Source organism: Dermacentor albipictus, chromosome 1 (genome assembly GCF_038994185.2).
Source record: "Dermacentor albipictus isolate Rhodes 1998 colony chromosome 1, USDA_Dalb.pri_finalv2, whole genome shotgun sequence".
Lineage (NCBI taxonomy): Eukaryota > Metazoa > Arthropoda > Arachnida > Ixodida > Ixodidae > Dermacentor > Dermacentor albipictus.
In genome coordinates, this window is record NC_091821.1 from 454,552,737 (window position 1) to 454,572,150 (window position 19,414).

General features: G+C 46.8%; 1 protein-coding gene across 1 annotated transcript in view; it reads left to right on the top strand.

Moving 5' to 3' along the window:
• LOC139054774 (transmembrane 9 superfamily member 2-like) overlaps positions 1-18,776 on the top strand; it is an 87,037-nt gene extending 68,261 nt beyond the window's left edge. The window contains exons 8-17 of the mRNA XM_070532373.1: positions 2,445-2,524; positions 3,674-3,782; positions 5,506-5,638; positions 6,577-6,638; positions 7,798-7,855; positions 9,112-9,329; positions 11,615-11,766; positions 14,113-14,224; positions 17,404-17,572; positions 18,449-18,776. Coding sequence (XP_070388474.1) covers positions 2,445-2,524; positions 3,674-3,782; positions 5,506-5,638; positions 6,577-6,638; positions 7,798-7,855; positions 9,112-9,329; positions 11,615-11,766; positions 14,113-14,224; positions 17,404-17,572; positions 18,449-18,516 — 1,161 coding nt within the window. The 3' untranslated portion in view covers positions 18,517-18,776. The remainder of the gene's footprint in view (positions 1-2,444; positions 2,525-3,673; positions 3,783-5,505; positions 5,639-6,576; positions 6,639-7,797; positions 7,856-9,111; positions 9,330-11,614; positions 11,767-14,112; positions 14,225-17,403; positions 17,573-18,448) is intronic.
• Positions 18,777-19,414: the final 638 nt, after the last annotated feature.

The window sequence follows — 19,414 nt, forward strand, 5'->3', positions numbered from 1 at the left end:
CGGCTGAAGGGCGATGCCTTCCCCACGGCAATGTATACGTGAATAGGCTGATCACCATGACGATGGTCAGCTACAGTCGGATGCCGGGTTAGTTTTGTTAGACTTCCTATATACAGGGGATGGAGCTAATGGACGGGTGAGTCACTTAGGTGGCAACGCGTACGCACACGTACTACATAAAAGCAATAGACACGCACGCTGCTAGGGGTAATAAAACGCACAATGAGCGCTGCATATATGTGTATGCGCATTGCTCCTTGCAGGTCCTCTCCGTTAGTGTTCGCCGATGCAAATATGACGGCGATGAATAGACACGTGGTTTGCAAATGTGTTGTCGTGGCTGGGGGAGGGGCCCGTCTCCTGCCGATAAGAACGGGCTGCAACCGAGGTGCACGACAAGCATTTGGCTTGTCAAACGGAGAGTGCGCTCAAAGCTGGTCTGCCTCCCACGCAGCGATTGATTTGGCCGTTTCTTTTACCCAGATAATTGACGAGAGCCGGCACAATTCAACGTCCCGGCTCTTCTTTTGTACTCGCTATCATTCTGTAGTGTGGCGCATGGTATTCAGATAACAATCTAGATGTTAAAGATCGTGTGCCACAAAGTGCCGGCCCAGTTCACGACAAACCCTTGTAAACGAGCATAGTGCACCGTTACGATGACCAACTCGCAAGTAATTAACTCTCAATAGTTGCGTACGCAATTATTGAGTGTTAGTTACTTGTTAGTTGTTGTCCATAACGGTGCACTGTGCTCGCTGACAGGGGTTTGTAGTGAACTGGGCCGGTACTTTGTGGCAGACAATTTTGATATTTAGTTGAAACATGGTTGGTATTATTAACGTTTTGCGGCAGACAGTGGAAATACCGTGACGTTAGATATACTACTTAAAGCTCGTACGAGCTTTAAGTAGTAAAACCACGAAGTTCGTACGACGAATCACAGTGGTTTGCTGGCTAGCTACGGTGGAGGCTTGGGCACGTTGGCGATGAAAGGCACCAAACAAAAAAGGCACGCGAACGCAGCGCTCTTACCTAATTAATTGAGTATTACTGATTACACTTATAATTATTCACTTTACGGCACAACTGCCAAACTGAAGCTCAGCAGCGATGAAGTCGCATCCGTTTAGCGGAAATCCCGTGCTTAGCTCTGTGCAATTCTTGTTCAATTTCTGCGGTGGCATGCACCGGTATTCTAATTAACATATACTTACCAACCCGATGGAAGAAAGGAAGTGTTGATACGTGATTACCGACTTGCTCACGCGCTCCGACCCGCGGTAAGATAAGCCATGTACTCGCAATCTTATTAACATGACCTACTAATCTATCGCTTGGGAGTATATATCTTTTCGCTGAATGGCATAGTAGGCGCCGTTCTTCAACGCCTATCTTGCAGATAGAAATGCGAATGGTCGAAAAAAAAAGAACAATTGAATACTGTGAAAAAGGCATATCATTTTTTTTGCATGAGTACCCTAAAAAGTGGCCAGTGCTGCCTGCCCCCCAAAGTAATAACGCAGTTTTAACAAAATTTTGTGGAGGAAACAGATCTTTTGGTACCCTCTCTGTGAGAGAAGTAGCCGAGTGATAGCAGTGTGATACCGACTAGGAAGGGTTAGAGCGCTGACTTTTGGTTTTACGTATCTGTATCTACAAGCATTGACGCTTTATTTGTAGAGTTTTTGTTTTTATGTCACTCTCACGGCATGAGATCTGCTTAATCTTGTATTTCTAGTTAACCGAATAAAATACATTGACAGTCTGTTTGTATTATTTACTTGTACGCAATGTACATGATCGGCCTGCTACAAATATTTGTACTAGACTGCGTGAATTATAGTTTTCAAATTAAAAAACAAGATACCAAAAAATCGGTAATTGTACTGATAGAAATAGGCGCTATTACTTTTCCGAGTATGGCAACAAATCACGAGGACCAAAAATTATGACAGAGCACGTCTCACGATGGCCGCGTCTTCGTTTTCAGCGCGTCAACCCTTTGAGCGTCAGGGACGTACCAGTATACATTTTCGCGTTTCTGTCCCGCCGCGTTCCTTTTGGCATTCCTTTTGCCAGAGAGGAATGCGAGGATCACAGCAACAGAGCATAAGCCGCTAACCGTGTTTCTTTTTTTTTTCATTTTTACACGACGCGATGCAAAAAACCCGCCAGGGAAAGGTTTAAACATTTCCAGATATTTTTCACCTGGGCCGTCCAGCAGGTCTCGGCGGCTCATGAAAGACAAAGGCCGAGCGAAACCGACTGAACGTTGCCCCTCAGGGCGACCGACCGCGGGAGTAACACGCGCTGGAGTTGAGTAAAGACCACCCGCTGAGAAGACGTCAGGGCCCGCGTCACGGCGCCATTTAGTCATGGTGTCGTTCTGCAGGCGACTACATGAAGTTGTCTCTCTCTCTCTCTCTCATCTTGACTTGCAGAGGAACGACCGCATCCGTTGGTCATCTCGGTGGGACTACATCCTCGAGTCGATGCCCCAGACCGAAATCCACTGGTTCAGGTGGGTGCGCGAAGCCGAAAAAGGCAGGGCGCTCTGCAATGCGTGTCAAGCAAGTTCGAAATTGATACTACGAAGATTTTGCAAAAAGAAACAATAACTGTAGCAGTCAAGCTAGCCGTATTAATGCATGAACGTATCAAACGGTAGTTTTCTAAGTGATGGCAGAACAGAAAAAAAAAAAAGAATGCGAGGTGATCATTTATTTTGCTGCGCTCTCGGCAGGCACGTCTTGCACTGCGATGAAATTCTGTGGCCGTTAAGTATTGCTTTCTCATTTTAAAACTGTGTCCGATATTGATTGTCCTTGTCTACCATAGTGTACATGCGGACAGGAAGGTACTTAAAATAGGTTATTTGCGGCGTACGTTTACTGAAGCTTCACGCAATACTAAGCTGTTTTTGTATAGCATATTCATTCGCCCCGTTGTTTAATATGCATCCGCCTCCTGGTACCTATAGAAACAGCGCGAAATAACTTGAATCTATACAAAGAAAATCTGTTCTTTTCATCTGCCGTAGCTACAGTGGCATTTTTCACCGATACAGACACTGCAATACATGAACCGTTAAATGCTCTTGTTGGGTTATAACATCGAATCTCTAAAATTTCTCCATGTCAAAATTAACTGCGTGTCTGGCTTTTGTTACTGCAGTCACACCATAATTGGCAAGAATGAAAGGTGTAATCATAGTTGTCACGCTTTAAACGTCCGAATGTCTTTGTTTGACACGTTTGCCAATTTGATTATCCTTTTTTTTTACAACGCACAATAGAACCTTGGAATTCACTGTCAGGCACAGTTTGTACCTCACCGTGAAATGTTCTTGAACGCCACAGGGGGGGTACTTTTCGAACACGTAGTTTACTTAACCTGTGCAAATAAAAAAAAAAATGCTCGCGTTCCATTGCCCCGTGTTAATTGCTTCAATTATTTGCTTGGCTTCTTATGGTAGGGCTAGAGTACGTAAAGCTAACTAACAAAATAAATAAATATGGCCACCTGGAAAATCATATGCACACACTGGCCCATTGGAGAACTCAATAACGACTATCGGCGTAAAAAGGAAATAATAATAAGAAAAAAAGGATGCATTATCAAATGTCACGTGGCGACAGGCTTTCAGCGCTTCACCTGTTTTGCCTTTCAGCATCGTGAACAGCGTGGTCATTGTGCTGTTCCTCACCGGCATGGTGGGCATGATCCTGCTGCGCACTCTGCACAGGGACATCGCGCGCTACAACGAGCCCGTCTCCGGGGTGAGCAGCCACCAGCAGCGATTCGCTCGCTTCCTGTAATTCGCATTTCTGCGGGGTGGCTTGAGCATGCAAGCTTATTTCTGAAAAAAAGAAAAGAAAAGACGAACCGCAAACAGGGGCAAAACAACAAGTGTCGTCGTTTTTTGCTCCTGTTTGTGTTTCGTCGGCTGGTGTCAGAACTGCTGCCCTTGGCGTGGCCGGGGCGGTCCCGGCTCCGATGCGCTTGCTCGGAGCTCCCAGATGTCAAGGCTACAGCCTGGCCTCGCCTGAGGAAGGGGAAAAAAGCTTTGGTGTCTTTGTCTTTCAAGCCCGGTTATGAGCGAAGCCTGAGACAGGCTCGTGAGTTCGAGCCCCGTAGGGCGCCTGGGTGGGTTCCCGGACTCGGCCGTGGTCCTCAAGAGATACGCGGAGACTGTGAATGGCCGAGGATTTTTGCGTGCGAGGGCAGCCGACGATCGCTGCTTAATATCACGCGCGCAAGGGGAGGAAAAGCGGGTAGGAAGCGCGCCGTCTTCAGTCGCGCGCAAGCCTCTGGGGGGAAGGGAGGGAAGGGGGCGGCGTTGTACTATGGGAGTAACTGCGTGTTTACCATTTGCGGCGTTGTACTACGGGAGTAACTGCGATTTTACCATTTGTGTATTGCTGTAAGGACGTAGAACAAGGAGCAAAGGGGAATTCGGATCAAAACGGGTCGCCTTGGCGCTGTTATGTTATTGCAGAATCGGGGCAACCGGCGGTATCCGCCGTGTTAGTCGGCGATATAGGGCGCAGCAGGTGCACAGACGCTCTCTCACGGTAACTTACAGTGCAGTTTATCTGATATTATGGAAAGCCAAAACTGTATTTATCGTTACATGCTGCTTCTCTTCAGGCAGTGCGCAATTAGGACCTTTTGCGAAAAAAAGTCATACTTGGAATGCCAGCACTATGCTACATGTATTTTGATGCACATTTAGGGGGCGATATCTCGGGCAGAACTGTAGACTTACGGTTCCTGCCGAATCAAAACAGTTCGAACCAAATTATATCAACTTGGTTATATTAATCCTGTCTCACAGGCCAAACTGTTGGTTTCAGGTGTTTCACCACATCAAGACATCTATAATAATCACGCTGCGAAAACCAATGTAACATTTTCTCGTTCTCCTTCCGCGGACAGTAGTTGTACGAAATCACTTTACTGAAACCTATTTATCAAATTCCAATAGCGTTGTTATTTCCTTGTTTTCACCTGCTATATTGCTTTGGCTTGTTTGCTGTAGCGCCATCGTTTTCATTTTGTACTTTTATATAACTTGTTCGCACCGATTTGACTCTCTTGTGGTACGGAGCAGCATGTACACAATAAACAGACTATTTTTGAAGGCGTCTGGGGCGCTGTCTAGCCAAGCTTTGTTATAGGCATGATAATCTAGTTGGCAAGCTTGCCATGAATTTAAAAGCGAGGTTGGCATATCAAAAAGGCCGTTGCAAGTGGCCACGATAAAAGGCTGGACCGGCCTATGGACGCGATGTGGTGGCCTAAGGTGGTGGTGGTTAATTAAGGAGCCGTTGTGGGGATTCCTCCGTTTCCACCTGGCTGGAATGCATGCGTTGAAGTTTTGCTTTGTGTACGCTTATTTGCCTCCTGAGCGCCATTCGTTTGGCTCGCACCACGGACCCACGCTTCGCCCTCAGCCACCTCTCATGTATGGACCTTCTATAACCTCTCCCGGTCGTGCAGGAGGAGGCCCAGGAGGAGACCGGCTGGAAGCTGGTGCACGGAGACGTGTTCCGTACGCCGGGCAACAGCATGCTCCTCTCGGTGTTCGTGGGCAGCGGCATTCAGATCTTCTTCATGACCTTCATCACTCTGCGTGAGTGTCGTCGGGACCATCTAGATAGCCTTCGTTAATAAACACGCTCGAGGTAGGCGTGTCTATGAAGGCGCCCAACGACCATCGTTGGAAAAGCGCCGCCGGCGTAAGCAACCGAACCTGACCGATCGGTGGAGATACACCCCACGGCCTCCCACCTTAAGCGCGTGCGCGCCAGCTTGCAGAGAGACACCGATCGCATTGCCCCGATGCGGCGATTTTGTGTACTTCGTAGACAGGACGTGACGAAAGAGAGTGCCGCTATGATCAGTGGCTAAAAATGTAGTGCGCGACTTACGTTCGCACACACACACACAAAAAAAGCTATTTGGCCTTACGTTTTACAGCCATTTTAAGTACCACTGAGCAGTGGACGAGATGTCGCAACTGCGGGAACGACGCATCACGTGCCGAGCACTGTGGCGTGCAACGGCTGCCTCGCGGAAGCTGTTTGAACCGTAAAAGTGACGCCATGGTCTCCGAGCTTAGACCACTCGCAGCCGTTCGCGGAGGCCGTGGGGACACAGTGGAACGCCGTCAACAGGCTGAGGAGGCTTGGCAACCGTGGCACGCCGACTTCCACTAATGCCTCGCCGCTATTGGGTGGTACCACGTGAAGCCAGGGGAGAGAGAAATGCGCACGTTAAAGCCTCGAAAATTCGAAGTGGAGGGCAACGCTCAGTTTGCTTGTATTTTTCTCTGGCCGATAACTAGTGTTTTTGTTCGTCAATTTTTATACTTTCTTGCTCTGTGTTTTCTGAAATGCTGAGAATTTACCTTGCTTTTGACGACTGTAATTGTTGTCAATGTCGCTGCAGCGACGGTCGCGCCGTCGCAATGTCTAATCACTAACGCAGATCTCGGTTACAGGCGAGGCTTTTCAGCCACGAACAGCTGCGACCCCAATTCTTTTCCTTACGCTCTCTAACCTTGCGCAGTGTTCGCCTGCTTTGGCTTTCTGTCGCCGGCTAACCGTGGGGCCCTGATGACGTGCGCCATGGTGAGTGTTTCTCGCTGTAACGAGATGCCTAAGAGAGGCTGCAGAGAGAAAAAAAGAACCAGTTGAGCTGCCTTAGTAAATTACACAACAACGACAACAAAAAAGGCCATTGTTGCCTTAAGGCAAGTCTTTACAATCATGCACGCGAATACTCAGGTCACTGGACAGCTCAGGTATGCACATTATAGTCACGCTCCCCAATACGTTCATGTATGCAGCGACCAGTTGCCCGAAAGTCAAAGGGACAACACACACCAGTAATTTCACGCCATCCGGTCATAAACTTGTTCTTGCGTTTAACCGTGCAACTGTCTGCCCATGTGCTTCCTCTGTCTCATTCCTGCTTGTGTTTGTTGCACTGAAAGCTACCATGGTTTCGAGAACAATTGTGGGACCAGAATGATCTAACGTGGGAGAATACTTAATTTGCATGACGTCACTATCACGTACCAGTGCTGAGTCGTCGCCGAGGACGTCAATAAATATGACTCTGACCTTCATTCTTTCTAGGAATCAACGTCTTACAAAAAAAAAAAAGAGGAAAGAGAACATCGAAAATGAAGCGCTTAGAAGAGCTTATGCTAAACTGATATCTATATAATTACTGTTTGGTGTATTGACTAAGTCGAGAGGCTATCTGCGCGTTGGTGTCGAAACATAGCTTCACAGAGTCTCGCTCTCAATATAGATACTTAGATAGCGTAAACGTGTCATGTTAGACGCTAGCAGCACGAATAGTGGCGCCATACCGCGTTGTGCTCGGCCAAAGAGCAGAGAACGATTACTACATACGTCGACGGTGTTTTTTTCTTCTGGCTACTGACTTGATGCTGTCGGTAGTGACTTGTGCCAACCTTCTTCATGCGAGAATCATTGGTTTTATTAGAATTTTCGACGATAATCAATTGTGCAGTATAAGCATTCTCACCATTCAGACATAGCTTCACAAGATCCCGACACCAAGGTTAGAGGCTTTGTTATTGGGCTTTCGTTGTATCAGTAACATGCTTACACCAAAGTGCTATTTGCATTTTCTCCGCGTGTTTACACCGTTGTGATGCTTGTGATGTCGCTCGCACCAATGTGAATTTAAGCAGCTTCGACTGGAAGCTGCGATGCGTCGGCCTGATGCGTGTGAGCAGTGCTTGTTACCTCGCAGGTGCTGTTCGTGTGCCTAGGGACTCCGGCTGGATACGTATCGGCGGTCATTTACAAGAGTAAGAACAACTGCTTCATTTGCGGTGACAACGCTGAACGCAAACCATTTTCTTTCTAAATGCCGTGTGCCAACTAGCCCTACAGGAAAGGCACTTAAAGTAAAAATTGTAATGTCTTATATCGGTTCTGTGACAGTTATAAAAAGTGCCAGCCTTCTTCACGGGAATTTTTCGGCGTATTATGTGACAAATTTACGTGTTGAAACCGTATATAGATGTTATAGAAAATCTTCGAAGGAAATGGCTTGAGTGGAGACATCGGCAGTCGGATTTTAAAGCTGCTTCGCCTTAGTGGCCTTATTTACATATAGTTTGTGCTGCGCTAGAGGGTTGGCCTGGCCTCCACATTGGTCTGGCTTCCAAAATCAATCGGTTGTGGCTCCAGATCTCGAAGGCCGTCATTGGCACCACAGTTATCATTCTCCGCACAACCAGCTAGCGCAACCATGTTATTATAATATTCTTTCGCTTTTGGTTGCTTGAACCTCATTCGGTCATAGGAATTTTGCCATTAACCATTAGTGTATGAATAGATTTCCTGCCGCTATGCCAACCACTTCGCCGCCAATGGGACGCCGTACACGGCCTTTTAGACCTTGAGCGACCATCGCACCCTCGGCCGACGCCATCCTTGGCTAATCGTCTACGGCCTCCAATGACCTCGCTGTGATTACTACAGGCCACCGCTGCCCTGTCAAAACGCCTTCATAACATCACGTTACCGAAGCCTTCGCGCTTTGTGCGTTGTATTCGCCCTTCTACCCTGGAATTTCTAGAACCTCTAGGATTGTTCTCTTTGTTTACAGACTGATAGTATTTACACGCCTTACCTGAAAAAGTCCCAAGATGTCATTTGCTGAATGTCGATCCCATGATGCCGCCAAGGCGTGACACTGATACGGCGGTTGAGCGTTCTGGTGAGGATGGTGTTCGTCACTGCTTTTTGGCGGCCACACAGTGTCTACGATTGCCAATTCAAACGCATGCCCCCGTGCCGGGAAGAGTCCAATCGAAGGCGTCACTCACTAAGTGTACGAACAACTCAAGCTTCGCGAAAACTGGAGAGGATTCGAAGGTGCTGAAGAGAAGTGCAGGCACTCTTTTGAGAAAAATTGCAGGTTCCCCGACGCGCTTATGAGAAAAAAAATATTTGGCTCAGTCATTCATGAAAGCGTTGCCTAAAGATTAGAGTTAGCGAGCTGAAAAGGTTTTTCAGGGCCGCTTTATGTTGACGGTGTTGCCTTCATCTGTCGCAGCATTCGGCGAGTATCGGTGGAGGCTCAACATGTTGCTGACGGCGCTGGTGTGTCCCGGCGTCGTGTTCTCCGTGTTCTTCGTGCTGAACCTTCTGCTCTGGGCCAAGGAGAGCTCTGCCGCCATCCCCTTCACGACCCTGATCGCGCTGCTCGCGCTGTGGTTTGGCATCTCGCTGCCGCTCTGCTTCGTGGGCGGCTACTTCGGCTTCAAGCGCAAGGTGGGCGTTTTGAGTCTTTCTGACCCATTTCTTACGTTACAGGCTCTTGGGATCCAAGACAGCTAGATTGATCATGGCCGCTTTTAATTTAAGTTAATAGTGCCGACAAACGGGAAAAATATATTATGCGAAGCATATTACTAGAGCTCACCCCAGCTCCTCAGGCGCGGCGGTGTCGCCTTCAATACCACGTGACACCGTGACGTCACGACAGAGGAGAAACGGGGCTCCAACTCGCGCCGTCGCTCGCGGCGTCGCCTTCAAGGCTGACCACGTGACACCGTGACGTCACGACAGAGGAGAAACGGGGCTCCAACTCGCGCCATCGCTCGTGGCGTCGCGGCGGTATATAAGCAGCTGCGCTTGCCTCTGCCAGACACTCACGAGGTGAGATGCCTCCTGGAGACAGAGCTGCTCGTTGGAATGAGAAGCGAAGGTTGCCGCGTGCTACAGAGACTGTTTCTAGGTGGCTTTGCTACGGCGCAGCGAATACGCGCCCCGCATAGGACGCGGTGAGTGTCGAGCAACGCAGCGTTCGGCGCGACAACGAAATGTGCGCCTGAGCAAGCGCCGCACGCCTGAGCCGACGACACCGGCTTTTCTGCGACACGAGCTCCTTAACGCTGTCGCGTTAAAATAAAGGCTAGTATGCTTCGCATCCTGGGCTTAACCTTAGCTAAGCCACAGCCAGTTTTTTTTGTTTTATTTATATATAGTTATCTCAGAGGTGTCAAGATCAAGAATGGGGACAATACGTGAGGACTAGTGTCCCGATCACATACTCGGTAACTCCAAGCAAAAATTTTTCGCCTGATGTTACTAGTTATAGGAGCTTGAAAAGTAGTGCAGATCCATGGCAAGAAACGCACAAGCTGATGAGATTTAAAAAAAATTAATTACGTGGTTTTATATGCCAAGATCAACACCTGATTATGGGGCACGCCGTAGTGGTGGACTCTGGAAACTAGGACCACCTGGGGTTCTTTAACGTGCGTCTAAATCTAAGTACACAAGTGTTTTCGCATTTCGTACTCATCGAAATGTGGCCGCCGCGGCCGGGATGTCAAGATTTGAGGTGGTCAACACATATAGTAACCGTGCTGAAATAGTCTGAATTTTTCAGACAGTTTTGAAAAACAGGTCTTGTTTTCCCAAACAAAGAGTGGGAGAAAGAGAGAGAGTATTATTACAGCTGCTGCACGCGCGTGCTGCTTTTGGTGGTGATTCTTTTTCGAACGTTTTTCACACCAAGTTGGCATTGAAGACCGTGAGAGGCTCACTGTCTTTCGCCAAGCCACTCAAAGAGATTCTTAAATTAAAATTTAATTGTAGGGTTTTGCGTGCCAAAACCACTTTCTGATTATCAGGGACGCCGTCGCAGGGGACTCCGGAAATTTCGACCACCCGGGGTTCTTCAACGTGCACCTAAATCTAAGTAAATGGGTGTTTTCGCATTTCGCCCCCATCGAAATGCGGCCGCCGTGGCAGGGATTCGATCCCGCGACCTCGTGCTCAGCAGCCCAACACCATAGCCACTAAGCAGCCACGTCGGATTAAATAGATTCTTACCATTACAAATTGAATATAAGCAGCAGCTACAGGCTGGGACTACGCCCCTGTCTGTAGTGGCTGCTTATTTTTAATTTGTTGCCAGACCAAAGCGTATAAAGCAAAAACTTGTTTTGACAAGAAATGCAGAGAAATAGTTAGTCCCTGTTTACCTAACCAGTTATTGTTGAGAAAAAAGTAAACTTAAATAAATAAATAAATAAATAAATAAATAAATAAATAAATAAATAAATAAATAAATAAATAAATAAATAAATAAACATTAGTTTATGATGCCAGTTTTCTTGAATAAACACTGCACAAGTAAATCCAGTGTATGCTTAGATAACAAGTATCCAATTTAAGCGTCACTTTGTAAATGCACAATGCGTTTTGATCGTGTGGTCATAACAAATGTTAGCGTACATATTTCGCAGTTTATGCGCAAATTTTTCTTTTTGCCATTGTTTTATTATTACTATATTTACCTTCATTCATTTACGATTTAAACTGCCATCTCGTGCTTGATAACACGTTGTCGTGCCGTGCTTATGTAGGGGGCCGCAGGTACACTCAAGCTACAATGGTGTAGCTTTTCGCCCGCCGTCACTTTACCCTTTATAAAAAGTGGAATAAGGTTTTATTGCTGGATTGAATAATTGGTTCATTCATTCATACAGGCATGCCTTCTATTTACTTCGTGTATGCGCGCTTATCGCTTGCTTGCACCTCGCCAGGCCATCGAGTATCCCGTGCGGACAAACCAGATACCGAGGCAGATTCCGGCGCGCAGCTTTTTCACGGATCCCTTTCCGGCCATTTTCATGGGCGGCGTCCTGCCGTTTGGCTGCATCTTCATCCAGCTCTTCTTCATCCTCAACTCTATCTGGTAAGTGCGTGACCCTCGCTGTCGTGGGCATAACTTTAAGACGGCGGCATTGGGCCTTGTGGAAATAGTAGTTGCGAGACGTGGCTGGCAATAATGTCGTCCGTGGACGAGCACTGCGGCTGCACAACGAGGTCAACCGCGACCGAATTTCACTTCGGCTTAACCGAATATGAATGAGTAGTATATAGTAATAACGCAACCTTATCAAAGCTGCAGGGCTGGTTACTGTGGAATTTTCCCATTGGACAGCCTTTAAGTATTGCACATGAGCTGACGAGGCAAATCCCACACCACGACCTTCAATGTTTTCAGCAGACTACGGGTGACGGCTGCCCATAGAGTTTCTGGCAAAATTTGCTCGAGGAAACTCGTGGGCGCAAGTGCCTGGAACAGCTGCAAGCTCACCGTTCGTGGGAATGGCTTAAAGCGGCTTTTGACACTTGGCAGATTAAATATTTTAAACAAAACGTCGTATATAAGTGCAACAAGCCGCTATGAATACTCATGTGCGCAGAAGCCTTGCTTTTGAATGAAACTATGAGCGCAAATAGGTAACGTCTGAAGATCGCTTGAAGCCACAAGCACGAATGTGAAATAGATCCAAGTACCAAGCATCATTACTGTGGTAGCTAAAGGGTGGCATCACCATAGTTACCTCTAGTAATTTTTTTAGAAAACTAAATATGGTTGGAGTCATCCCTGTGTTTACGGATTACAGTGCTTCTTTCGTACTGCTGTAATGGAACTTGTTGGAACCACTGGAGCGCTCGAAATTCGTCCCGTTTACGTCCGTATGGCTTCATTTGTGTGTTTCACTTACTAAAATGAATCAGCCACTAGGCCAACTAGCCAATAAGGTATTAGAAATAAGTTTATAGAGGCAGTCTTTTGGGGCCGATTAACATTTTTGCAGAAAGTCGAAAGCGAAAGTGCGGGTCATCTGCGACAATGGCAGAAGCGAAAAGAGCAGGCTATGGCTGCAGTTGGAATGGTCGCTGCAAATGGCGCGACAGCTTTGCCAAATAACGTGGCAACAAAGCGTATCGAGCGTTACACTGAAAAGAACACCCATGTGTAGCATGCGCAACCGAAAAAAAAATTGACTCGCCATCCCGGTCAGCAAAGCCGTTGAAAACGACCAGTACAACTACTGAACGGGGTATGCAATGCTTTATTGCTTTAGAGTAATGGTATTAATGAGAGCAATGGTAATATTGACGGCACGCCACCGCCCATAGCGGTGCTGAAACAACACTGAAATAAGTTGCTAGGCTGTTTATTTTATACAGGAAAGGCTAGGGACGTCACTGCCCACGCGTCAAGCTGCCGTCGCCGTGACAGCTTGCGCAACAGTAATCTCTGCGGGGAAACGTATGCGGGGAGCGCTACGGACTTCGCATTGTTATCAGGAGCGCCTTATCATCAATCATATGGTTCAGATGATTATTTTGTGCTTGTTGTTTGATGAAACTTTGTTGAAGCTGTTGGAAATGCTGTTGAGTTTCTCGTGTGCGCGATTCCAAAGAATGTATGCACTGTTCGCTTCACTTTGCTGACTGCTTGAAGCTTCTGCCTTACGGGGGCATGCACCACTGCTCCTGGCCCGGCACTGTCACCGAGATCGGCCCACATTTTAGTTGACGGACGCGGTCACGAGATATGCCGACCAACTAAAAGCTAACAGCTTCGCCGAAAAAAAAAATATGGTTCCCTGAGTGACAGAGCATGTTCCATTACGTAACTTCTCAATATTTGTGGCCGTGATAGAAGCGGAACGTAAGTTTTATTTACAAATCTAGATATTCGAGCCCGGCGTCTTTTTAGTTGCCGCATTTATGCTTCAGTTCCACGTTTAATGCTTCAGCTTTATATTTGATCGCACACAGATGACCATGGGAAGTATTCGAGAACTATTCTAATTTGAGAATGGTGACTATTTGATCCCGAGGCCGAGTCAAATAGGGCGATATCCAACTCGGTGTTGCAATACTTCGAATATACTTCGAACAGCGAGAAGTAACCTTCATCGCTACTTCACCACACAACCTTATATTTTGGCGAACAAAGGGGCCGTGTCGCTAGTATGTAACCACTGCATGTTTCGATCCGATGTCCGATGCGTTGGCCACGACATAATTGGCCTTCTTTGTTTTTGTTTTTTCAAATGGAGGTCACCGAAAATTTTCGCGTGTTTGGGATACGTCAATAACCGGCCTAGTTGACGCACCTGTATCGCCGATGCTGTTGTCACTGGTGGTAGCAGTGGTTCGTTGTATTCCATTTGTTGACCACGTGTGTTCTCCATCATCTCTTGTATATGTACACATGCGACTCGTGCTTCTCCAGGTCCAGCCAGATGTACTACATGTTCGGCCTTCTTTTTCTTGTCTTCATCATCCTCATCATCACCTGTTCCGAGACCACGGTGCTGCTCTGCTACTTCCACCTATGCAATGAGGTAAGTCACCTGCAGTGTTCGTTCTCAAGGGCATATATTCTGGACATTGAAGACATCCTGGCACACGCATTTTTAGAAGTGCGGAAACTCTACCACACGTTTGTGCGCAGGTGAAAAGGATCACATTTAGTAAGCATATGAGGGTCGGGGAAGCATTTGTATTCAAACTTGACGCATTTTATTTAGATACTAAAGTCGTCCCACAGTGCTGCACCAATTGGTGGGTTAATCGCAGCGTTTAACAAAGGACAGAATTCGCTGGCGTCGTGTATAGCGACAAGGCTATGAATGGTGGAATTTCTTGTAAAAAAAATACAACAAAATGCAGGTCCAACGCACATCTTTGAATCTATGTGCAGGGAAGATTTCGGAAAGCGGGTAAATCAAACGTTTATTATGAACGTACGCGCGATGTGCACAAATGTATTTATTGTCTTCCTATGCAATGTGTGTAATCTCACACAATGTACTGCTCCTCCCTTTGCAGTGGGAGTGACACATTCGGCATTATGAACATGTAATTTATTAACACAGTTCAACATACTATTCCTCTTTAGGTTACTTTAGGTTACTTGTCAAACGGACCGAGATTTAGTGCGACTGCTGTGCCATAGTTACCAGCGCGAACGAAGCTAACGGGAAAAAGTTGGGAGAGGAAAGGGCGCTAGACTTCAACTGACAGAATTTTATTCGGATAATATGCAAGGAGGTTTGGAATCTAAGTACTGGTGCCGACTGCGTAAGCGTACCTCACATCTCTGGCACTCACTCATAAAGAAGTGTTGTACCTTGAGAAGAGCCTTCTTATCAATGATTTGTAATGACACGTTGTGGGCGGCTGTCCGCTTCGCTGCGCTCTTGGTTATCTCCTTTGTGGCACTTTCCTCTATGCGTTTGTCTGCGCATTTATTTAAGCATCAGGTGGTCTCTGCATGTTATCCAAATAAAATTCTGTCAGTTATAGCGATCTGCCCTGTCCCATGTCCCCCTCCCCCCCTCCCCCAAGCTAGCTGTGTTCACGCTGTAACTACGCTACAGCAATTGCGTCAACACGAACTAGCACAACTCGCTTCGTTAATGGAGCGCGACCTTCCACTCTTCCTTTCGTGACGTTAGGTTAGGTTAGGTTGTACGCATTTGACACAATAAATGTACAGAGTTTGTATAAATTGTGTCAAGGCGGGTGGAAAGCAAACTAAATCCACAGCAGCTCGACTAGTCGTACTCGTCATTCACCCAGCAGCAGATAGTACAGTATTGTGCACAATTACAAGGAAACAAACACGCGAATAAAGAAGACACATGCTAGAAACTCGATACAGCATAGTGTATCAGAGTGGGAGATCGCTATACAAAATCAACGATAATAAAATATGAGATCTCATTAACAAGCGTTCTGTAAGGCAAAGAGTGCCTTACGAAACACGGTACCCTACATTTCCCCCTACGGCTTATATTGTGTTTTGTGTGGCCCGCACGCGAGCTCTATTTGAGTTCTACAGCATTCATCGTAGACTCAAGGCGTATTGTAATCGAGTAGAGATATTAGTTGAGTGACAACTACGATAAGAGGCCGAAAGTCATGAAAAAAAGAAAGCAGTGATAGTTCAGAGCTCGACGGAAAGCCGTCTGGCGAGGGCGGGACATAATAGAAATAAATCATGAACTGGCCAATTAAAAATAAAATAGCGTCAATCTACGTTTTGGGACCCATACGAGTCCCTTGTTCGCCAGATGAATCCAGCTGAAAAGCTATTGCAGTTGATAATCTACGAAGCGGATGGTGCAGTATAATGTAGTGAGTAAAATTTTATATCTTTGAAAGACTTTAAAACCATTGTTTCCATTGGATATATCAAAGATGTTTCAGACCTATGTACGACTTGAGTATAAAAAAGGACAGATGAATGTACGATGGGTCTACGTCGTTTTTGTATTGTAATATTCATGGTTGCTTGATAGTCGTTCGTCAACACAAGGTATGGCGAAAGCAGTTTAAGAGCTCCCATCTGGTCGGTCAGTGCACCTGCGCCATCTTGCGACTTAATTTCCGGCGAGACGCTCGACTCTAGTACCACAAATACGGTTCAAGGCTTAACCACTTAATAATATCTTCGAAGGTTAATTACCCGAGAATACAGCCACAGCCTATTCATCGCTCCGCTGTGAGGCGAAAGCTGCTTTTTGTTGTCAGCGGCTGTGAAGGATGCGCAAGTTGCATATTTGGACTAGTTGGTTGGAGGTGCTAAAGATAACAGCGGTGAAGGAGGAGGAGGAATGAACGTTTATTGTAAGAAACAGCGAGGAAGTGTCCTTTGTTCGCCCTAGGTGGGCGGCTCTCCTAGTCCAGAAAGCCGTTGGCTAATGCTGCAGCCCGGGCCCGGTCCACCAGACTTCGCCGATCTTCCAGGCTCTGTGCCTTTAACATTGCCTCCCACGTTTCTTCGATCGCTTGTAGCGGTTCTGAGGCATCATCTTCACTGTTTTTCTCGCGGTGCGGGCACACCAACACCATGTGAAGGTATAAATTTTACTAAAGACAGAGGGAAATACAGTGTTCGTTTTTCATTGCTTATTTTGTACAAGCTCTATTCTAGCGACGTTACGCTTCGACTAAGCTACGCCTAGGATATTCTAGCTAGGAATCTATTGACCAACGACACCATTCTCCGAGGAAGAAAACAAAAAAAGAAAATTGTGGCAGACACCATCGAAAGTGATCGTCAGTGTCAGCGATAGCCTTCTTGTGTGACCTGCTGCATATCCTCGTGCCATCCGGGAATCACGAAACCTTATTGGGTACATCAGCTGGGGCACGAAGTGGCAGTCTCACCCCCATCGAAAAGCGGCCGCTGGGCTTGGACCCCGCGACCCCGAGCTTAACCGCGCAGCGCCACGGCCACTGGTCGACCGCAGCGGGTGCCGAGAAAACCAATGCCATTGCTACAACACTGAAGCGACCACGTCTCAATATATGCTGAATTACGACGCAATTATAGTCATTTGTCCGGACGGGTACTTGGGCCGTGGGACGACTGCTAACTGGGACACTGTGGGGCAGTTTTCAGTCCCTGCCAAGTTTTGGCACGTGAGTCAGCTACAAGCATGCGGAGTGAATGCAGTGTACACTCGCTCCTCGTTAGACGGTCCTCGCCTTGAATGTGCGTGCGCATGCGCAGGACTACCGCTGGTGGTGGCGTTCGTTCCTGTCGAGCGGCAGCTCGGCGCTGTACCTGTTCTTTTACTGCGTCTACTACTTCAAGCGCCTGAGCATCACAGACACCGCGTCCACCTTGCTCTACTTTGGATACACCTTCATCATCGTCTTCCTCTTCTTCCTGCTCACCGGTGAGTGTACGCCTTCCTCACCGGGAACAACAGCAAAAAAAAAAAAAACAAACTTCGCAATTGCATGTATGGCAATCTGAGCGACTAATGTACACCATGGACAACGAAGCTGCACGAGTGATTTCTTACACCGTTCCGAAGTGCGGGGTCCTATATCCCGGTTGTTATAGTGACGTTTCATCACCGACGTGCTGACATTATGCCAGGCAGACTGCATTGCTGACTGCTCTGCTTTGCCACCGTAGCCATACAAGCTCCAGGCTGAGCACCAACGTGAAAGCAGTGAATGTACACGTGAGAAACAAGAATTGCTACAATAAGCGTGCAAGAAAAGGAGTTAGGTATTCGCATGAGGTGTACGCGAGGTAATGCATATTTTACAGTCAACTACAATCACGTTTCGAAGCGAAAAACTAAGGATTGCAGCAAGAACTAGGGACTCCGGCGGCTCAATGCGGCACTGCTGATTTATACCGAGCTGATGCCGAGCACGCCGGCGTTCGCCTGGAGGAAACGGCACGGAAACGTTCTTTGCCAACCTGGTTGCAAAATTGTTCAGAAAGGCAAACTATATCGACCTGCTCTGCGCGCCATGTTCTTCGCAAAGCGCTCCGATATATGCTGTCTTGGTTGAAGAAAAGTGAATTTGTTGACGGTATCAGTATAACGTCAATAAATTTGAGTCGTCTTTTGAGTTATTCCTTAAGAATATCCACTCATTATTCACGAATTCGAAGTGACCTTGTGTCGGGGGCTTCCCGATGTGCAGCCACCAAGAAAACTAATGGCTGTACTCTTAATAGGAGTTGAGAATCCTGATGTAACTATACCGCTTTTAAAGTGAAGCTGCCATTGTACGTTTGTTTCTCTTCGCAGGAATGGTGGGATTCATATCTTGTTTCTTGTTCGTCCACAAGATTTACGGAGTCGTCAAGGTCGACTAGGACTTGTCACGCAATGCGGACCGTGCCTCTCTCTCGGCCGTTGATCAGACTCTGTGCGGTCATTGTGGCCCAGCGTTGCGACAACCGTGGTCACAAAACAAACTATATCACGTGTTCTTGACGTTTGGGAAAGTGGAGAGGACAAGTTCTTCAGTGTGTTGTTGTGCTTTCTTTCTTTGAGTGCAGTCTTCTTTTATTTTGCCAAAACAATGTTTTATGTCAGTGAAAAAAATAAAAATAAAGAAAGATACGGGCCTTCAGTGTGGTTCATTGCCATCTTGTCTTGGAGAGACTGTTAATCTTTATTGTGATGACTCTAATGCGTTAGAAGTCACTATACACATTTTGTTGGAATGTTCGGCTTACAGGGACTAACGGGCTTGCTATTTCAATACAACGGGTTCTACTTCCCTAAAACCACCGGAGCTAGAAAGCATATTAGGTCTAACGCCTCCTTAAAGCAACGTCAATTTTTAATAGCTTTGCATTCTTAGGGGGTACTCTACACGCTATCCGGGGGTTATATATATTTGTATCTAACCGCTTTCCGTAGCCGCAATTGTGAAAACGAGGTTTTAAACAGTGTTGATCACTGTAGTGAAACTTGTGACAATTTCAGAAAATGGGCAGTTGCAAGTGAAAGTCGAAGCGTTAGAACAATATACCCGTGCTAACAACCTTGAAGTGAAGGGCGCACCTGATGAGGGAGAGTCACTTGACATTGTGAAAGAAGCATGTGCTGCTATTCGGGAGCCAGTTACCGAATCTGACATTGATACTTGCCATAGGATGTGTACAAGTAAGCAAGGAAATAGAAGTATTGTACGTTTTGTGCGTCGTGACAAATGAAATGCTGTTTCATGAAAGCCAGGGAAGAAAGGCCCTCGGCTAAAACAAT